This window comes from Trypanosoma brucei, chromosome 6 (assembly GCF_000210295.1).
Source record: "Trypanosoma brucei gambiense DAL972 chromosome 6, complete sequence".
Classification (NCBI taxonomy): Eukaryota; Euglenozoa; class Kinetoplastea; order Trypanosomatida; family Trypanosomatidae; genus Trypanosoma; species Trypanosoma brucei.
In genome coordinates, this window is record NC_026739.1 from 266174 (window position 1) to 283045 (window position 16872).

The window sequence follows — 16872 nt, forward strand, 5'->3', positions numbered from 1 at the left end:
TTTGTTTCGCCTTGTCGCTGAATAGTTGTCTTGTCCTCCGTGTCTGAAACACGAACACAATAATCAGCTTGGTTTCCTCTTCTGAGAGTGAGCCTAACTTTGTAGCTGTGCATGCACTTCCAACAAGCATCTTCCAATTTACAAATGCTATGGGTTGCCACACATAGTTGTACGTCAATTCCTTGCCTCACATTATGATCATCCTAAAAGGAGCGAAATTTTCGTCTCTTATATGTGCCACCCCAGTCGTAGTCGCCCTTTATGTGCCTTATGTTGTCATGCATATCGAAAACAGGCAAGATACATTTAAAAAAAACGATACCGATTATCGTCAATGGTATTTATTAAGCAAGGGCTGATTTCTTTCACGAATAGAGAACGAGCAAAGTGAGGAGCCTGCGTTCTTCATCGCTAAAGTGTGCGTAAAACACGACCCCACCATTTTTCAAACGATCGTCGAACCGAAACTTGAAAAGCAACTGAGAATAAACCGCGGTTCCGCTGAGAGGTACCTAATGATGCTTCCACTTCCTTTTATACAGTGCTCTCCAACCCGGCAGAAATAACTCTGTGAACAGTAAAACGTCGACGATATTTATCGATAGATACGTCAATGTAGGAACAGTTTCCTTCACACGGATCCTCTATTATGTGCTGCCTCGTCAATGACAGACAAAAAATACAACGGTTACACTTTCTACAGCAAACTAAAGCACCCACCAAAATAATTTCTGTCCATGCGGCGCGGCCACTAGGATCCTAAGCCCCTCCCCTCAAGCACAAAAAAACTGCAATTACGGCCACATTCCATGCCGCCAGTTGGTGTGCACACGCCACTCACAACGGCAACAGACACCGTGGTAAACGCGCCGAAGTACTTTGTGTTGTTTTTTTTCCAAATTCTCCAGAACAAGAAAGACCTCACCAAGAAGGAACAGATGGAGGCGGACCACGCCCATCCAAAATTTCAACGTACGCTACGGCCATCACGAGCGAGTTCACAGATGACGCAAGAATACCAATGCAGTCACAAACACAGCCGCGCGGCTGCAAATGGGAGACTCTCCGTCTCAACCTCCCGAGCCCTCAGAAACTGAACAACACTCAGTTGGCAGCGGTTACCGGTTGTCGGAAAGGTCTTCGTCACACAGAGGCAACGTATCAGCAAATACGAAGTTGTCCCGATTCCGTCGGGAAACCATAGCCTTACCGCCTGCAGTCTCCGGCCACATGTCAAAATTGACCTACGCAAGCCGCGTCAACAACGTACCAGAAGCGAGCGGACAGCAGTGCAGGAAGGTAGGCATGGATGACCTCAAGTGGGGAGCACAAGGGGAAGCGTCCCCCTCCAATTCTCTCCAGAGAGAAGGTAGTGAAAAGGATTTGGGAACCGCTGCTGGTTCTCTTTTTTTCTTTCTCTTGATTCCCTCTGAGCCGCTGTGGCACGCTGAACGAAAATTTCACCACATGGGGCGAACGGGCCGCGCAGGCAGAACGTAATACAAACGAGAAAGGGTCATACCACCTCGACCCGCCAACGCCAGGCAGTCATGCGGCGATGCAACGAAAGAAACATGAATACCTCGGAGCAGGACAGCGGCTTTTGCCACGTCCCCGGCAAACTATCGTTAGGGTAACCCGTTTCCAGGGGAGGGGGCTTATCATTAAGGAGTCGGGCAGTATCACCGACAGCAGATTCCCTAATTTTTAATTATTGGGGATAAACAACCCGGTGCCCCGGGTCGAATTATAAACCCCCTTCATCTCGGCGTTTCACACCCCTTTATGCGTGGGAACAGATCCCCCCCCCACACACACACACAAATTTTTTGAAAGTGTCTAAGAGTGCACACCATTTCCCTTATTTTTTATTTTGTTCTGGGATTCCCATTTCTACACATCGGAAACTATGACCTTCGGCCCCCAATCTTTTCTCACTTCCCTTTTGGAGAATTGTGCCTCTCCCTCCCCGTCGACACCCAATCGGCGTGACCAGACAACATTGACGGGTCGGGGCCACCTCAGCAGGAAGCTCTCCGACTCCAAGGAGATGCCTGGTGAAGCGGTGAAGAACCTTACGAGCAAGTGGACAACATTTTCCCTGAGTCGTGTGACCCAACCCTGCCGGGGCGGGGGCATTGCTCTTCAGTGACAGCGTGAGGCCACAGCACCGATATCGAAGCAAGTAAAGAAGCCTGATGACCTAAGGGCACGTCGTTCAACAAAATTTAAACCGGGTGCGTGCAGTATGCAGTATCAGGTTTTTTTCTTTTTTGCGTCGCATGTCGTGTGTACGGCCAGCCCACTTGCAGCAGTATGCCCACAGAAGCACACGCGCAAACTGAAAAAGCAACAGCCGGTTTTAGCAGACAGCATCCAGCAAAGATTAGCTAAGTATTTTATTTACGCCCTTTAAAGAAGAAAACAGGCGTTCTAAGACTCGGGGTCATCAAAGGCCGAAAGTGTACTTTGCCGGCTGCGAATGCCTTCTTTCAGACGTCGGATGCCGCTGGCCGCTTCATGCGTGGTAAAAAGCTTCCGCGCGTACTCACGGCCAAGTACAAGAAAAGGAAAAGAAACCGATTACGTGGTCGTTCTACAAAACTTATAGTCGGGAAAATCAACGGCAGGCAATGGCAACCACTGATGGGGCCGGTGAGGGAATCGGCAGTTGAACCGTGACTATTGTTTTCTCACGTACTCACACTTCCTCTTTCGTAGAATAACGGTACCGAAGTGTCATAAGATATGCTTGAACACACTCCATCGACTACTCTCAAGGAAGAAATCGTGTGGAGATGTGATCCTAAAGGCAAATAACGGCAAACCGGGTGCTGTAACAGCTGTACAGCCGGAGAAATCAAAGCGAACCGACGTTGAGCCAAAAAAAAATTTGAAGCAGCATGGCCGAGAGGATCAACACATGCCGACGACGACTCTTATTACGAAAATAAGCTCCCTGTTTATTTCAGTTACGGATTGCCAACTTCGGTGGAGGCGCCATTGCAACGGGTCAAAACTGATTGGGAGACCAACGAACACTTGGTTGGGACTTCATCCTGAAGTTGTTGCACAGTTTCCCGCTGCAACCACTTGATTATCGCAGCAAGAAACTATGCTGTACGGAATGGCGGATCCGGAGCGGCGCGACATACATGCCTTCGCCATCGGCTATCACTGATATGCGGGAACAACCCGACGTGGCACTCTGACGGCAATGATTCCGAGGACGCACAAATGGCGGTATGCTCCAACACAGCGGGGTAATTGAGGGCCCTTTTCCACCGACGACCCCAGGCTCTGATATGGGAGTCAAATGTGAGGTCATGGTGAAACACTTGAAGTGTGCTTTTCCTTTTCACTGTTTGAAGATATTCACAGTCACCGGGAAAGACAGCAGAGAAATCTTTTTTCATTTTTTTTTTTTAGAATTTTCTTCGTGCCTTCGTGAGAGTTTCCCCTCACTGGCGCGGCCATCAGCCATCACCGTAGAGCCCTGAGATGCTATCGGTCTGGCGACTGTGGCAGAGTCTCCCTTTTTTTATTCATCCTAACACACCCTCTATAATTTTTGTTGTAGCTCCGCATATGAACGGAATACAGCAGATGGGGCGAGAAGCCTCCCACCCTGGACTCTCCCAAAGATGCCAATTGGCAATCCTTTTTTGGAGGTCCACATCACCGGACAGCAGCATCTTAGCGCGGATGATACTGCTGATGGCACGCTGGCACGTGCCCAGGGACCGACAAATGAAAAACGGTGTCCCAGCAAGACGCTGCTGATCCCTGTGCTGTATGATGCCGTAGCCGGAGCACAGCAGTGTTCCCCATGAAAGGAACGCTGCTGGCTCTTGGCTTCCCCCGATGATACGGGGTACTGGACCCTGGCACCACGTTGAGGTGGCCGGCATCGCCAGGGAATCTTTTTTCAGACATCCTACCCGAAAGCACCTTCGCGCATCGCTACTTCCTCTCAAAGGGCCGTAATATCTGGTGGCCGAGGTGACTTTCAACATCACTGTTTCCACGCGCATAAGGGGGGGGGGAAAGAAACGAGAGGAAGCAGGGCGTTTCACGGATTGATTTCATTGTGTTCGGCATTTCATGCAGACAGTGTCGACTCGGGACCCACTACTGCTTATGGGCAGTCTCCCCCGAATGGGAAGGTGGTTCCTCTCGCAAAATGTTGAGGTAGCATGAAGTAGATGGAGGCAGGAGCGCGTTAGTTGCCAACGGGTGTCCGCGGGGGATGGAGTTGCTTCCCCATCGGTACCGGTTGTTGTGGCGGTGTCTTCCATGGCTTTGGACTTTCCTGTTCTTTTTGGGAAGTGTTAGCATGAAGTGTGGCACCGGCACGGGCGGTTACAGGGCGAGGGTGCCGAGAAACATGCTTTTGGTTGGCCAGTTGATTATTCCAAAGATGGTCGTTAGAGGTGTCCCGTGGATAGTCACGATGGATGTTTAATGACTGCGGACTGCGCTAAACAGGGACCCAGTAGGTCACAGCGAATAGGCGGAGTAAAAGATGTGGGTTATAGTGAATGGGATCCCTAAACTGCTGGTCAATTTACCCTTCAATGATACTGTGGCTGCTGCAGGCATTCATAAATAGGTTTACCAACGAGTTTTCAAGGGATCGGATAGCACAGCGGAAACGATGCTAAAACCACCACCGTAAAGTGGCGCGGAGACGCTCGTGTTCCGGAAAACTCGAGAGGTAGCGGTCCCCTTCATTAAGGCGCAACGGTCGTCGGTATCGGTTGCGTTGTACAAAACCAATAGATATTGGTTTGTGTGTGTATATTCTATTGCTGGAAGAAAATTTGTTCAACTGTAAACGCTTCGGCTCGCTGGGGTGCACTGAGGAGATAGGAATGTATATATTTAATTGCTTTCGATGATGAAGGAGCGTTCAACGACGTGCAAATCGTGCACTTGTCAGTCAGTGGGATCCGTTTTGTTGTTTGGCGCCACTCCCCATGATCCGAGCTTCTTGAGCATGATACCGCCATGAAACTAAGGATGGATGAGGCGAATGTCAGCTGTATGTCAACAAAAATCGTGTTTCCACTACAGCGGTTCGGTGGTTACAAGGGTTTCAAACCTTAGGGTCCAGCATACGTGTATATAAATGTGACCATCTAGCGGACGCTACGACGTTTAAATGTGATGTCTGCGATGAGGTATGTGTTGCCAGAAGAAGTGCTCAGAGGTAACGGAGTCAGCGCAATTTAAATCAAGTTTTAGCCGCGTGTATAGCCGGAGGTTAATGAAACCAACTCCACCCGTGGCATACCCGACCTATGCAGATGTTAATGCTACAGAAAAAAAGGAGGAATCACATCACACCGTTCATGAGTGGGCGGAGGGGCGCAAAATTGTTGTGAAAATGTAGCAACAGTGAAATAGTTTGACGGAGAAAAATACATCGTTTTAATTACTCACGCGTAACTCAAAAGTTTCTGACGCCACCGAATATTTTTACTTGGCTTACCTTTTTGACGGCTGACGGCACCTGTGCATAAGGGCACAACGTTTTATTGATTGGAAAATTGCATTTCCGTATTGCTGTGGTGTAGAACCAGCATTGGAGTCAAGAAAATTAACGAAAGTTTAGCCTGCATTACCCTGACTTGGCTATTTCAGTTGTGAAGAGTTGATGGAGACAATTAAAGAGTTTCCGGAGAGGAGAACTGTTGCAGAGCATGTTTTCTTCTAGTTAACACACTGACTGTGTTGCCTTATGGAAATTACACTGTGTGAAGGGCAGTTCGTGTGTGCATTGGAGATCTTTCGGTTAGTTTATTACTAAATCTTTTTGACAGCTTGGTACTCCCCGTAACCGATATGTTTGTTTTACAGCATGTTTACTCTGGATCATGGCCACGTAAATTACCTGTTAAAGACTATGTTATTGTTTAAGTAAGGCCCTCTATTTGCATTCTATGCAACACTCCATTTGCGATGCGGGCGCACTTTCGCTACTGTTTGTCGTTCCGCCTATCCTGAATTTTAAATGCTAGCACTCGCTATCCAAGCGTTTTAGCGTGGCATTCAGAGCATCTACCGCTGTCGTTTTAAACAAGAGGAGGTAAATTTTCTGCCGACCGTCGCATGTATCCTTTACATAATGATACAATGGTTTCCTCATCTATGTTTAAACTTTGCGAATATGCATGTTTATGCTTCGCGTTCTGTTGTATTCGTTCCACTTTTCATGCTCTCCTGTGAGAAAAAATACGCAAATTTCGTTGCCTTTTATTCTGCACAGCGTTGACGGTGAAGTGGTGACTGTGGTGCTGGTTTTTTAGTATTTACATGGTTCTATCCTGTTGTGCAATCGCCGGAGCATCTACTGCACAATGTTTTTGTATTTTCGCGGGTTTTTTCTTTTACAAAAAAATACTCGGGAAGAGTTGGATACATAACCTTTTTTCATCCGTAAAGTGAACGAAATGACAAATGCCAACGGTGTAGCAAAGAAGCGCCGTTTCACTCTCCGTTTACATTTACCAACTTCTGACAATATCTGATTGTACATCTTTTACTGGAATGCTAAAAATATAAGAGGTGTGAAGCCCGTGAACCCGTATGAAAGCTCTGGGAAGTTATCAGAATCGTCTTGTAGAATATGTTGGGGGGGGGTTCCCCTTTCAGTTTTGCTGATGCACCTAACTAATAATCACATTTAAGTAGGGTGGTACATTTCACACGGCGTATAATACACCTGGTAAATTAACTTGATTGCCTAGTGTTGGCTGTAGCATTTCCAGGGGAAAGTGGGTTGGACGCGACATCTTCGCTTACAGGATTTGAAAAAGCTGCATCTTTGAGTAACCGTTTGTCGGTAATCGGTTTTTTTCTTGTTTAAAAAGGACCTTAGCGGTCACTGCTGTTTTCATACCCCAGGGATGTATTTTTTGATTGCATAAACTCACCTTGTGGGGCCAAGTCTACTGAAAAGGAATGATACATCTTGGGAAGTGCATGTATGCGGTCTCATGGGTCAGGAGAGTGAGTAAGGTGAACTGTTGAAATTCATGTCGTTTATGTTGTGGGTTGCGCCAACAGCATGCTGCCAAGACGCACCGGTAATGTTCCATACAGTGCAAAAGCATCCCCCTCCCCGTACACACCGCCAGAGTATGGCAATACTTTCTGCTGAGATGTGTATTACTTTTGATAAACAGGAAATGCTTAACCACCGCTTGAGGATTAAATTGTTGCCACTGACTGTTTCGAACGTGGGGTTATCTCGATGTGTTTTTGAGTTTTTTTTTTTTGCGGAATGTTTCCCCCACCCCTCTCATTTTATGCTTGATTCTTACCACGCGGCGCGGATTCTGGCTGAATTTGACGCAACTCGTTCAGGGTTAATGGGAGGAAGTGGTGTTGGAAACATTGGCCTATTATTGAAGGGATAATAATATGACAGGGAGGTACAGGAGGTACCGGTAGCGCTGCCTCAAATGAGGCCTAATCCGTAAAACCAGGCAATTGTTAACCCAAGCGGTGGTTCATTTTCCCCAATGAACCTTCGCTACCTTAATATATATGGGTTCTGCGGTTTTCGTTTTGACGTCACAGTTTTTTGGAGCGGGCGTTTGAGTGTTTCATAACAGAGCCGAGTCATACTCAATAGTTGCTGCAGTGTCAATGTGTATTTATGTGGGCTTCTTTGTGTTCCTTTGCTTTTTCTGTGCTTGTTGCGTGTTGTATGTGGAATGCTTTATTATTTTTTCCCCTGTGTGTGTGTGTGTGTATTTATGGGTTTTCTGTTGATGTGGGGTAAGTTGTACTTCTAAGGGCTACAGGAAGTAAGACATAGAAATACGGAAAATAGCAATGGTGACATTCACTTGCGGAGTGACGCTACTGCTTTTTTCTTTCCATTTCTTCGCAATTCAGTCAGAGGCAATTCCGCACATATGTGTTAATGCAGCTAATTATAGCCATACCCAGTTTGAAGAGTGTCTTACTCACATGTGTGACCTAAGCGAGGAGTTAAGTGCTTTTAAACGTACCGCGGTTTCCCTTAAGCGGCAAGCTACGGGAGACGCCGAAACTTCGAAATTGGCGCTGCAGTATATGGAAGAGGCACTTGAAAAGGTCCTCCACGTGACACAGGGTGTGAAGGAAGGCAACAAAACGATCGGAACGGCCGCTGCAGTCAAAAAGTCCGTGATTGAGGCAAAAATTGCGTCAGACATAGCGGATGAAGAAGCTTCCAAAGTGGAGAGGAAATTAGATAAGGCTACGAGGGACGCAGGAAATGCAGAGAAAAACCTTCAGCGCATATTGATATACACCGCTAGAAAAGCTTGTTCGTCTGAGGGTATATCCTCTCAAGATGAGGAAGTAAAGGAGGCTCAGTGCAACGTAAGTACGGAGATCGTCTACAGCTGCACCCGCAGGCCGTTAAAGATAAAGTCTGATACGTTACGTAAGACGTATGAAAGGCTTAAAAGTTTCACTCGCACGCCGAACAAGACAATAAACGAGCATTTACCGAAATGCCATATGTGGACGGAATTACTCGAGCCGGCAGTGGCGAGCCTGACTGATATGGAAAAATCGGCGTCTGTTGCTCGTGCGTATCGAAACCAGGTAATCAAGGCGAGAGGGGAAGCACAGCAAGCTGCATGGACAGTTGGCGTTACTGTTCAGGATGTGGATGGTTTGGATGAAGTGTCGGAGGAGGACGACTTTGCCCTTGCACCGGTGGTGCTTGTCGCGGTGCTTATTGTTGGCGCTGTGTTAATTGACCAGCACCCATAGTAAAAAATGCAAACAGTGATATTATATGTAAAGATATGCTGCTTGTAGGAGCAGTTGAGTCAATAGGTATAGACTTGCGATCCTTGCTTCTGTCCTTTCACCTTCTTCCGGCGGATGTGGCACAGTAATTTGTTAACGTGAATAATCCCGCTAGTAGTGTTTTACGTGACCCCATATAGTTTGTTTTTGAATGCTTTAATTAGATAATTCCTTTTTTTTTTTTTCAGGGAATCGACTTTGCGTGTCTAACTCACGTTTATGGTCATCTGACCTTCCTTGGTTTGGCCGAATTCCATTACTGGACGACGTGATCACCCCACCATCTGATGAGAGTGTGCATCTCTACCTTTTCCCTTCCGTCTCGTTTACATTTCCTCTTCATGTTGTTCGTTAGGGCCTCTACTGATGGTCGGAAATATGGGCAACATGATCGGGCTGCGGCGTAAAGGGGAGCAAAGAAGCAAGGGAGAGTGCAAACCTTACATTGCCACGGCATATTTTTCTGTACTCGTCCCCGAGTTGTGTTTGTATTGTGGAGTGTTGAGATATCCTCGGCAAGGGAGACCGGTGGTTACGGCTCCAGTTCCCCATAAAAACAGCGTAAAAGAAAAAAAGGTGATTGGGACCCATTTCATTGTGATGAGCACATCAAACTTTGGCGTTTCGGTGGTGGACCGCTGTTGAACCAGTTTGGGGGCAACATTTTGCCTGAGGTTGTCCAAACATGAACGGACAAAGAATGGCTTTACAAGCTCAAGGTTCTTGGTTGCACCACTTTAACGCCCTGCTTCCCGATTTGAATGTTGTTATGATCCACGCGCGGGGTGTTATGCATGGGAGCCCTGACCACGAGGTGACAGGACCGCGCTGCGTGTTGTCGCCGAAGTGCCGCATCCACGGGTGTCAACACACGAGACTAACGTTTGAACAATGGAAAGACGGAGTAGACGCTGTAAATGGGGTGAACACATCAAACAAACACACTCCCGTTGTGGGACTTATTCCAGCAGTAGGAATAAGCACCAGGATAAAGGTACAATGAAAAGTATGGATGATGGGACTCTCCTGGTATCAATGTTGGGTCCAAAGACCATCCAATGCCCAACCAAACACATTGAACAACTTGCACTCACGAAACACGCGCGGCAACAAGAACCGACACTAGGAAAGCGACACAACAATATGAAGATAGAGCGCGAGGTTTTTTTTTAGTGGATTTACCGCTTTGCTCATTCGTCAAGGTCCTTGGAGAATAGTGTGACATGGAAGGCCTCGTGCAGACATGATTGCCACTTCACAGAAACATGGAAAAATTCATTTGAGAGGTGTTTGTTCTGAAGGATGTAGAATCGGAGGCGCTGTCTCCTTTTCCCTTGCCGTGCAGATACCCAAACAACAAGGGGTGAAAGTTCCCGTCGACCGAAGCCACGACACTCAAGATGGCACACCAAAAGATGGCGAGATGCTGTTTCTCGGAGTGCAAATGGGCATGTCGAACCGCTGCGCCCAGTGCCAAAATAAAACAATAGACTAGGGTTAAAGCGGCGGCAAATGGAAAATGTAACGCACCGGGCCGTAGGTCACTAACCAACTGAAGTAAAGGCTCGAAGGGGATCCTGCCGCGCCGCGAACTGTCAAAAAAAACGGAGACCAAAAACATTCCACAAACAGCAGAATCCCAGAAACCTCAATACTATCAGCACGAAGTACCTCGCACTCTCCATATTAAGTCGTGCCCATACCAGCCGAGCCCCAAAGACAACAGCATCGCAGCCGCTACACAAGTTTCCATTTTCAATCTTCCTCCTTCCTCTGACAAATGCGGCCACCAACGAGACACGCGCCACCGCGCTCCACATTATTTCATAGCTTCCTAGTTTGCACTTTACAAAAGGACAAAAGTGAGGAAACATATTGACACAGCAAAGCACACTCAGTACCTGTCCCCCCTCTAATGTTAGTTTCCCCACCAATATACTGCACATCATATGCACAGGAAACGTGAGCTAATATATACGGATATCTGGTAACCGCAACTGGCGGTTGCAACAATAGCCAACACGGTGCACGTAAATTTTATGAGTTCTTACGAACAAAGTTATTCCATCAACAATATGAAACACAAAATGATATATAAACACACAAGACGAACAAACAACTTCCCTCTGCCAAATGCACTTTTACATTTCTGCGGGTGAGCCATTATTGGAGTCCCGTGGCAGTAAACACTATTACATTATTGGGGGAAGCTTTGGGATAAGATATATAAGATAAGGAAATCAGTAACACAACACATTTGAATGCTTGCATTAATTTATAGAATATTGATGCCTATGATAGCGTTGCGGCAAACAGTTTACATTGCAATATGCTTTTGAATCGTATTTCATTATGATAGTCAGATAAAACAGAGGGATACTGATAGTAACGTAATTTTGAGTGAGGGAAATGATGCAATATTCTGTTTTTGTGTTTGTGTTTGTGTGGGTTGAGCATCGGAATCCTTTCGTGCTGCAGTTTGGGGTGCTGTTCTCGAGGGTTGCGCACCTTCAGCTCCAGCTCCAGATTCCTTTAATGCCTTTACTTCCTCTTCATTTTTCGCTGCACCGTAAGTTCCCCTTAACTTTTTGACTTGCTCTCTCAACTGTTGAAGGGCCTCATCTCTTTCCTTCATGTGGTCCGTCGCCTCATTCAACTTCTGAACCCACGGTTTAGAAGCAAGTTTATCAGGCTTTTTCTCAGGTACTGGCGGTGGTGGTGGAAAGCCGGGTGGTTCAGGTAATGGGGGCGGTGCAGGTTCTTCGGATTCCTTTGGATACAAACCTCGCAAAACCTCTAAATCCTTTCTTATGGCATCAACAGTAACCGCGGCACTGCCACTGTCACTTGTACATTTTCCCTTAATGCCATTCCATGTCTGTAGACCATCTTCGGCTGTTCCACCATTACCATATTTTCGATCACTCTCGCTTCCGGGGCAGTAGTCAGTGGCCCAACCTACGGAGTTACATAAACAGATGATGTCTTTTGGTATTGTTGTCCATCCGCTTTCGGGATTACAGGGTTGGTTTTCCCCATGGGATCCAAAAGTTTTGTCCGCATCCTCTTTGTCGACGTGATCCCCATAGGCTGCTTTCCGAAACGCTGTCCTGGCGTTATTTTCATGACTCTGCACTTTGCTTTCTAACTCTTTAACTTTATCCGCCTCTGTTTTCAAAGCCGCTGAATCCCTGGCGCCTTTATTAAACCACTGATAATTACTATCATCTTTTAACTTATCAATGTAATTTTCTTTCGCTCCCTTTTCCGCCTTCGTGAAGAGTGCGCACAAAAGATCAAACATCTTCTTGTTTTTCTGGTGGTCGTTTGCACTGTTTTCTTGGGTTGCCACCCGCGTGAGCAGCACTCCCACAACAACCAGCTGCATAACTACTCTCCACATTATTCTCTCCTCCTTCATTATACACAACAATACAAAAATAATAAAAATAATAATAATAGACGAATATTCATAATAAACACTACAATAATATCAAATAAATGTTGTTTCCCACCTTAACATGAGCATATATTATCCCACAGAGCAATTATTAATTTTAAACTCTCGGCAGAAAGTGATATACCTTTCCAAGACGGAGTAAAAACAAACTGACATAACATCCAACAAGCCATTTCCACAATACAGTACTTCTAACAGTGTGAAAATAAGACGGACTCCCCACCTCAAAACATTCACGTTCCTCACACTGTCTATTTCGTACACACACTTTTTCGCATCTCCCATATTCATATTCATATCCCCTCGGTCACACGAGCACATCACGTTGCTTTATCTTTCCATGGCGCTTCAAAACAACTCTGCACATCTCTAACACACATGCAGAGTAAATTATTTGATACCTGAGGCCGCTCCCACTCCAATGTCAATGGCATTAACGTCCGTGGCATCCCTTACTAAAACTAAAATTATTATGTGATAAAAGAATAAGAAGGATACATTCCCTAACATGATACCGAAAATTACTGCAACACAAATGTGTAAAGTGGCAGTAAATGAATATACAAAGCATGTGGTGTTTAGTAAGAGAAGGGCAATTAACTGCCACCCGGAGCGTATATATTTTGTAAATCTCATTTCGTATATTCTCAACAATACAAAGTCTTATAAAACACACCATCAGTTGTTCTCCCATACATATACGTTATACATGCCAATATCGCAGACACCGCCACATCCTCTTTCTTCAACACTTCAAACTCGGTAATTTATACTCTTACAAACACACTTCATATACGTAACTCACATATATGACTTGCTAAATGTCTTAGTACTGTATCCATGCCTCACTGAAGGGTTTGTGCCGTAACCCAATTAAATGTTGCTTCCTCTCCTCCTTCCATTTCCTCACAATAGGATACGCAGAGCTGCAACTTTGTAATATGTGCGCAGTTGATGAGGACTTCAGTGGTTACAATTTAAAGTGCAAATGGAAATTCTGAAACAGTTCCAATACTCCCTCATGAATACCAACTAGTGTGTGTGTGTGTGTGTCTCCCATATACTAGCAGTTGTCATTACTGCAATGTTATGCTCAATGAGGATATTTTAATTATCAAGTGTTAGCGCCAACTATTTTATTGTTCATGTCAGGCTCATATTCATGTAAGTGAAATGGGTGAAACTGCTCTTTTCCTTACTTTGCATTATATAAATAAGAGGAAATAAGGGATGCTTGTTAGAGGCACTCAACAGACACATACACATATGAGAGTTTCCATCCAACAATACATACATATCCTTTAAATAGTCCACCAACTGGAGGATGACACCAGCAGGTCAGTGAGGGAAGCAGTATGTCTAGGAATAATATAAAAGACACGTGTGACAAAATTTACATATTTGTTGCCTTGCTTTGCCTGCTGCTACGAATACCATATCACCTCCATCAATAAAGTTACGGAATTGGGTACACTTCCATGAATGCACATAAACAACTGATACACACACTCTCTTCCCTTTCTATTCCTCTCCTGCACAACTCACATGTTCACTTGACGCACTGTCATCCGCTGCAGCAAGTAACTGTTGTCTTCCAGGTGGTTTCTCTCCAGTCAATGCACCACAGAAGCTTACAGTTACTGGCAAAACGGGTCTGCCCACATCATCAAGAGGAACCGCCTCAAGTTTCTCTAGCAGTGAGAGGTCATCAATGGCACGTCCAAACACAACTTGCTTGAAATCAAGAGATGGAGAAGGACCAAGTGTAATGCCAAATACGGAGCCACTTGTGTGAGGACCCTCAGAGATCATTGTGAGAAGCCCACGTTCCGTGTGTCGGTGACGGTATCCTTCATCCGCTATTGGTGTGCCAGTGGAGGAGAGGTTAAAGGAATCCAATTCACCCAACACAATGATATTATTGTTGTGATCCACATGATGCACTTGTGTGCCAAGGTAATCCAATTTCACACCCGTGTTGGTGTCAATCCCACATGACCCAGTGATTAATGCCCTGAAGTTTTCTACGGTTCGTGGCACTACATCGTCAAAGAGTTCAAATACCAGTCGTCCGCTGAGAACGTCATCGATGGACATGTCCAAAAAGGCACGGCAGGAGTTCTGTTCCTCCTTCATGCGATGACTCCGCTGGTAATTTTCCCATTCTTTTAAACGGCGCTCCTCCACATCGTCGTAACGACTCTGAAGTGTCGCAGAGTCTTCATCATTTTCTGGTCGTTGTAACCTCGAATCTCCCTTTTTCCTGCGGGAGTGCCGTACACCTTCTAGTTTTGTCGTTGACATCAAAACAATCACTAGGTCTATTCGGCGCTGAAGCAAGATGTCGAATAAGTGAGTGCTATCTCAATTCTCTGAAGTTTTAAAATGAAAGCCGAAGAAAGAGGAGAAATATAGGATGGAAGAGTTAGGGATGCTGGGCGTATTGGTAGTGTAACCATAAACACTATAGGTGATATGAAAACAATGATTCCCTGAAGCCTCTTGTGTGGGGGTAAGGGAAGATAAAGGAGGAGAAAGAAGATCAGTCATCCCTTGCCGATGGACTGCAGCCACGCGGAGTATGCCTCATTCACGTGTTGCTTACCTCCATAGGATTCCTTGAATTGCCGATCAAACTCCAGGAACTTCCGCCGAGTGATTTGCCCATATTGAGGTAAACCTTTTGTATGTTTGTTAAGATCCTCGCGCTGGATGTATTTCGCCGCTTCCTCTGAAAATCTGTCATTCATCCAGTTGTCCTCCATGTGCCGCTTCCGCAGATGAGCATAAGGATCGCCCCTAAGTGAAGGGGGAATGAGTGCTTCCTCAAGTAACTTCACCACCTCGTATGAAATGTATTTCGCCACACACGTGTCTGTTGGTTTATAGCGTCGGTACCACGGCGTACGCTGGAATTCCTCGACAGTAGTCCACGTGTTTAGCGATGAGCGGCAACCTTGTGTTTTCCTCTCAAAGATTTCACTCATCTCCCGCTGCACCTCCGCCTCACACCATCCTTCTTTTTTGAGGATGTCCATAACGACGTCTTCCATACGGTCTGTTAGTTTATAGCGACAAGACCATTCCTCCTCCCGCGCAACGGGACGTGGGTTTCCTGTAAGCACGGGGATATCGCGCATTTTGTGACTAAATCCTAGCTCCTTTCCGAACCGTGTGGTGCTGTCGAATGATCTACCGAACTTCACTAACACGGCAGCGGATCTCACGCACCGCATCTTCCCCCCTTAGTTTGGGAACGTTTGTCACGATAAATGTTTCCCTCGCCACTTGCTTTGTGTATATTTGGTGGCACCGTTGCTTCTGTCCTCAATCAGTTCGCTATTTCACTCCCTTGGTCCCACAACTGGACCTCAAATACTGCTGCTGTGTATGTATTCCCCTTTTCTTCTTGTGCTACTGCCCCCCTGCACGTGTATGCGCACCTTTGTTCGGTATGGTCAATGACAAGAGAAGAGAATGGTAGCCCAAACAAAAATAAATGTATGTGCGAATACATATGCGTCCATACACTCGTGTAAGGTGCGCAGCGTGGCGTAGGCTCAAAGAAACCCCTCCGTTCACATGTGTGGGCGCACAAATGCCCCTGCATGGAAAAGTTGAGAGTTCACAACCGGTCACAACTGATCGTCTTCACCTTCTTCATTCCCCCTTTTCTCCACTCCAATGGAGCAGCTACGCAACAGCAACAATATGAGCGGGGAAAACATCCTTCCGCTTGTCAATACCTCCACACCCAATCCACAAACACTAACTAGCGCCCGAGGTCACTTGATGTTTTCAACAGTTGTGTCACTTTTACAAACCAGTAACAGCAAATTGTTTCGCCCACAAAAAAGTGCAGCCGGCGAGCGACACCAAATTCGTAAAAATCACGAGTGCAACGCCCGGGGCAGCCCTCGTTCGCCCCTGCAAGCCGCTGAAGCTCTTATGGCACACAACAAGTGCGCTAGTGGCAGAAGTAACGCACAATATCCAACCAAGTAAGACGACTCCCTTTGCACTGTTAACGTTGTTCCTGATATCCGTAGGAGAGGCACGAGTAAGCAACACGAAACCCACCACGGAGATGAGAGCGGGAAGCAATAACACCAACGATACGCGGTATTGTGCATTTGGTTCCCCCCGAGCGACAATGATTAGGTCGAGCAGCAACATAAGCGCTGAACCGAACATGAAACCAGCTACCCCGAAGGGTGTCAGCAACGAGCGCGGTGTTAGTTTGCTCATTGTTCCACCCGCAGTTACGGTGTATCCTTCGGTGACCTTGAATATTTTAGGCATGAATAGCAAGCAACAAACAAGGTGTGGGGAGAAAAGACAGAGCAAAGGAAAAGAAAAGAAGAGCGTGACCTGGAAGTGCACAACGGAGAGGAGCAAATACTTCATGGGGTGTATCAGGGTCGCATGCTCCACGCGGAAGTGGGACAACCCAATAGGCCGCTGACTTCCACACTGGTTCAGTTGCTGCACTGCCGACTCCGGTTTGAGGGTTGCAGCGTGAAGCAAGGCGTTTCTCTCCCTCTCTTTCCTCCTTCTCAACATCCAAAAGGGGGGGGGGGAATGTACGTTTCCTT

General features: G+C 46.4%; 6 protein-coding genes across 6 annotated transcripts; 1 reads left to right on the forward strand and 5 right to left on the reverse strand.

Annotated features, from left to right (window-relative positions):
* Positions 1-3545: 3545 nt before the first annotated feature.
* Positions 3546-4034, reverse strand: TbgDal_VI1010 (T. brucei spp.-specific protein; the record flags this gene model as incomplete). Its single annotated transcript, XM_011775606.1, has 1 exon — positions 3546-4034. The coding sequence occupies one exon, from the start codon at positions 4032-4034 to the stop codon at positions 3546-3548; it is 489 nt and encodes a 162-aa protein (XP_011773908.1).
* A 3811-nt stretch (positions 4035-7845) lies between these two features.
* TbgDal_VI1020 (T. brucei spp.-specific protein) lies at positions 7846-8778 on the forward strand (the record flags this gene model as incomplete). The annotated part of the gene is made up of 1 exon (XM_011775607.1): positions 7846-8778. The coding sequence occupies one exon, from the start codon at positions 7846-7848 to the stop codon at positions 8776-8778; it is 933 nt and encodes a 310-aa protein (XP_011773909.1).
* A 2398-nt stretch (positions 8779-11176) lies between these two features.
* TbgDal_VI1030 (hypothetical protein, conserved) lies at positions 11177-12238 on the reverse strand (the record flags this gene model as incomplete). The annotated part of the gene is made up of 1 exon (XM_011775608.1): positions 11177-12238. One exon carries the CDS (start codon positions 12236-12238, stop codon positions 11177-11179), a length of 1062 nt encoding a protein of 353 aa, XP_011773910.1.
* Positions 12239-13798: 1560 nt separating this feature from the next.
* TbgDal_VI1040 (cyclophilin-type peptidyl-prolyl cis-trans isomerase, putative) lies at positions 13799-14581 on the reverse strand (the record flags this gene model as incomplete). The annotated part of the gene is made up of 1 exon (XM_011775609.1): positions 13799-14581. The coding sequence occupies one exon, from the start codon at positions 14579-14581 to the stop codon at positions 13799-13801; it is 783 nt and encodes a 260-aa protein (XP_011773911.1).
* Positions 14582-14823: 242 nt separating this feature from the next.
* Positions 14824-15513, reverse strand: TbgDal_VI1050 (hypothetical protein, conserved; the record flags this gene model as incomplete). The annotated part of the gene is made up of 1 exon (XM_011775610.1): positions 14824-15513. One exon carries the CDS (start codon positions 15511-15513, stop codon positions 14824-14826), a length of 690 nt encoding a protein of 229 aa, XP_011773912.1.
* Positions 15514-16093: 580 nt separating this feature from the next.
* Positions 16094-16840, reverse strand: TbgDal_VI1060 (hypothetical protein, conserved; the record flags this gene model as incomplete). Its single annotated transcript, XM_011775611.1, has 1 exon — positions 16094-16840. One exon carries the CDS (start codon positions 16838-16840, stop codon positions 16094-16096), a length of 747 nt encoding a protein of 248 aa, XP_011773913.1.
* Positions 16841-16872: the final 32 nt, after the last annotated feature.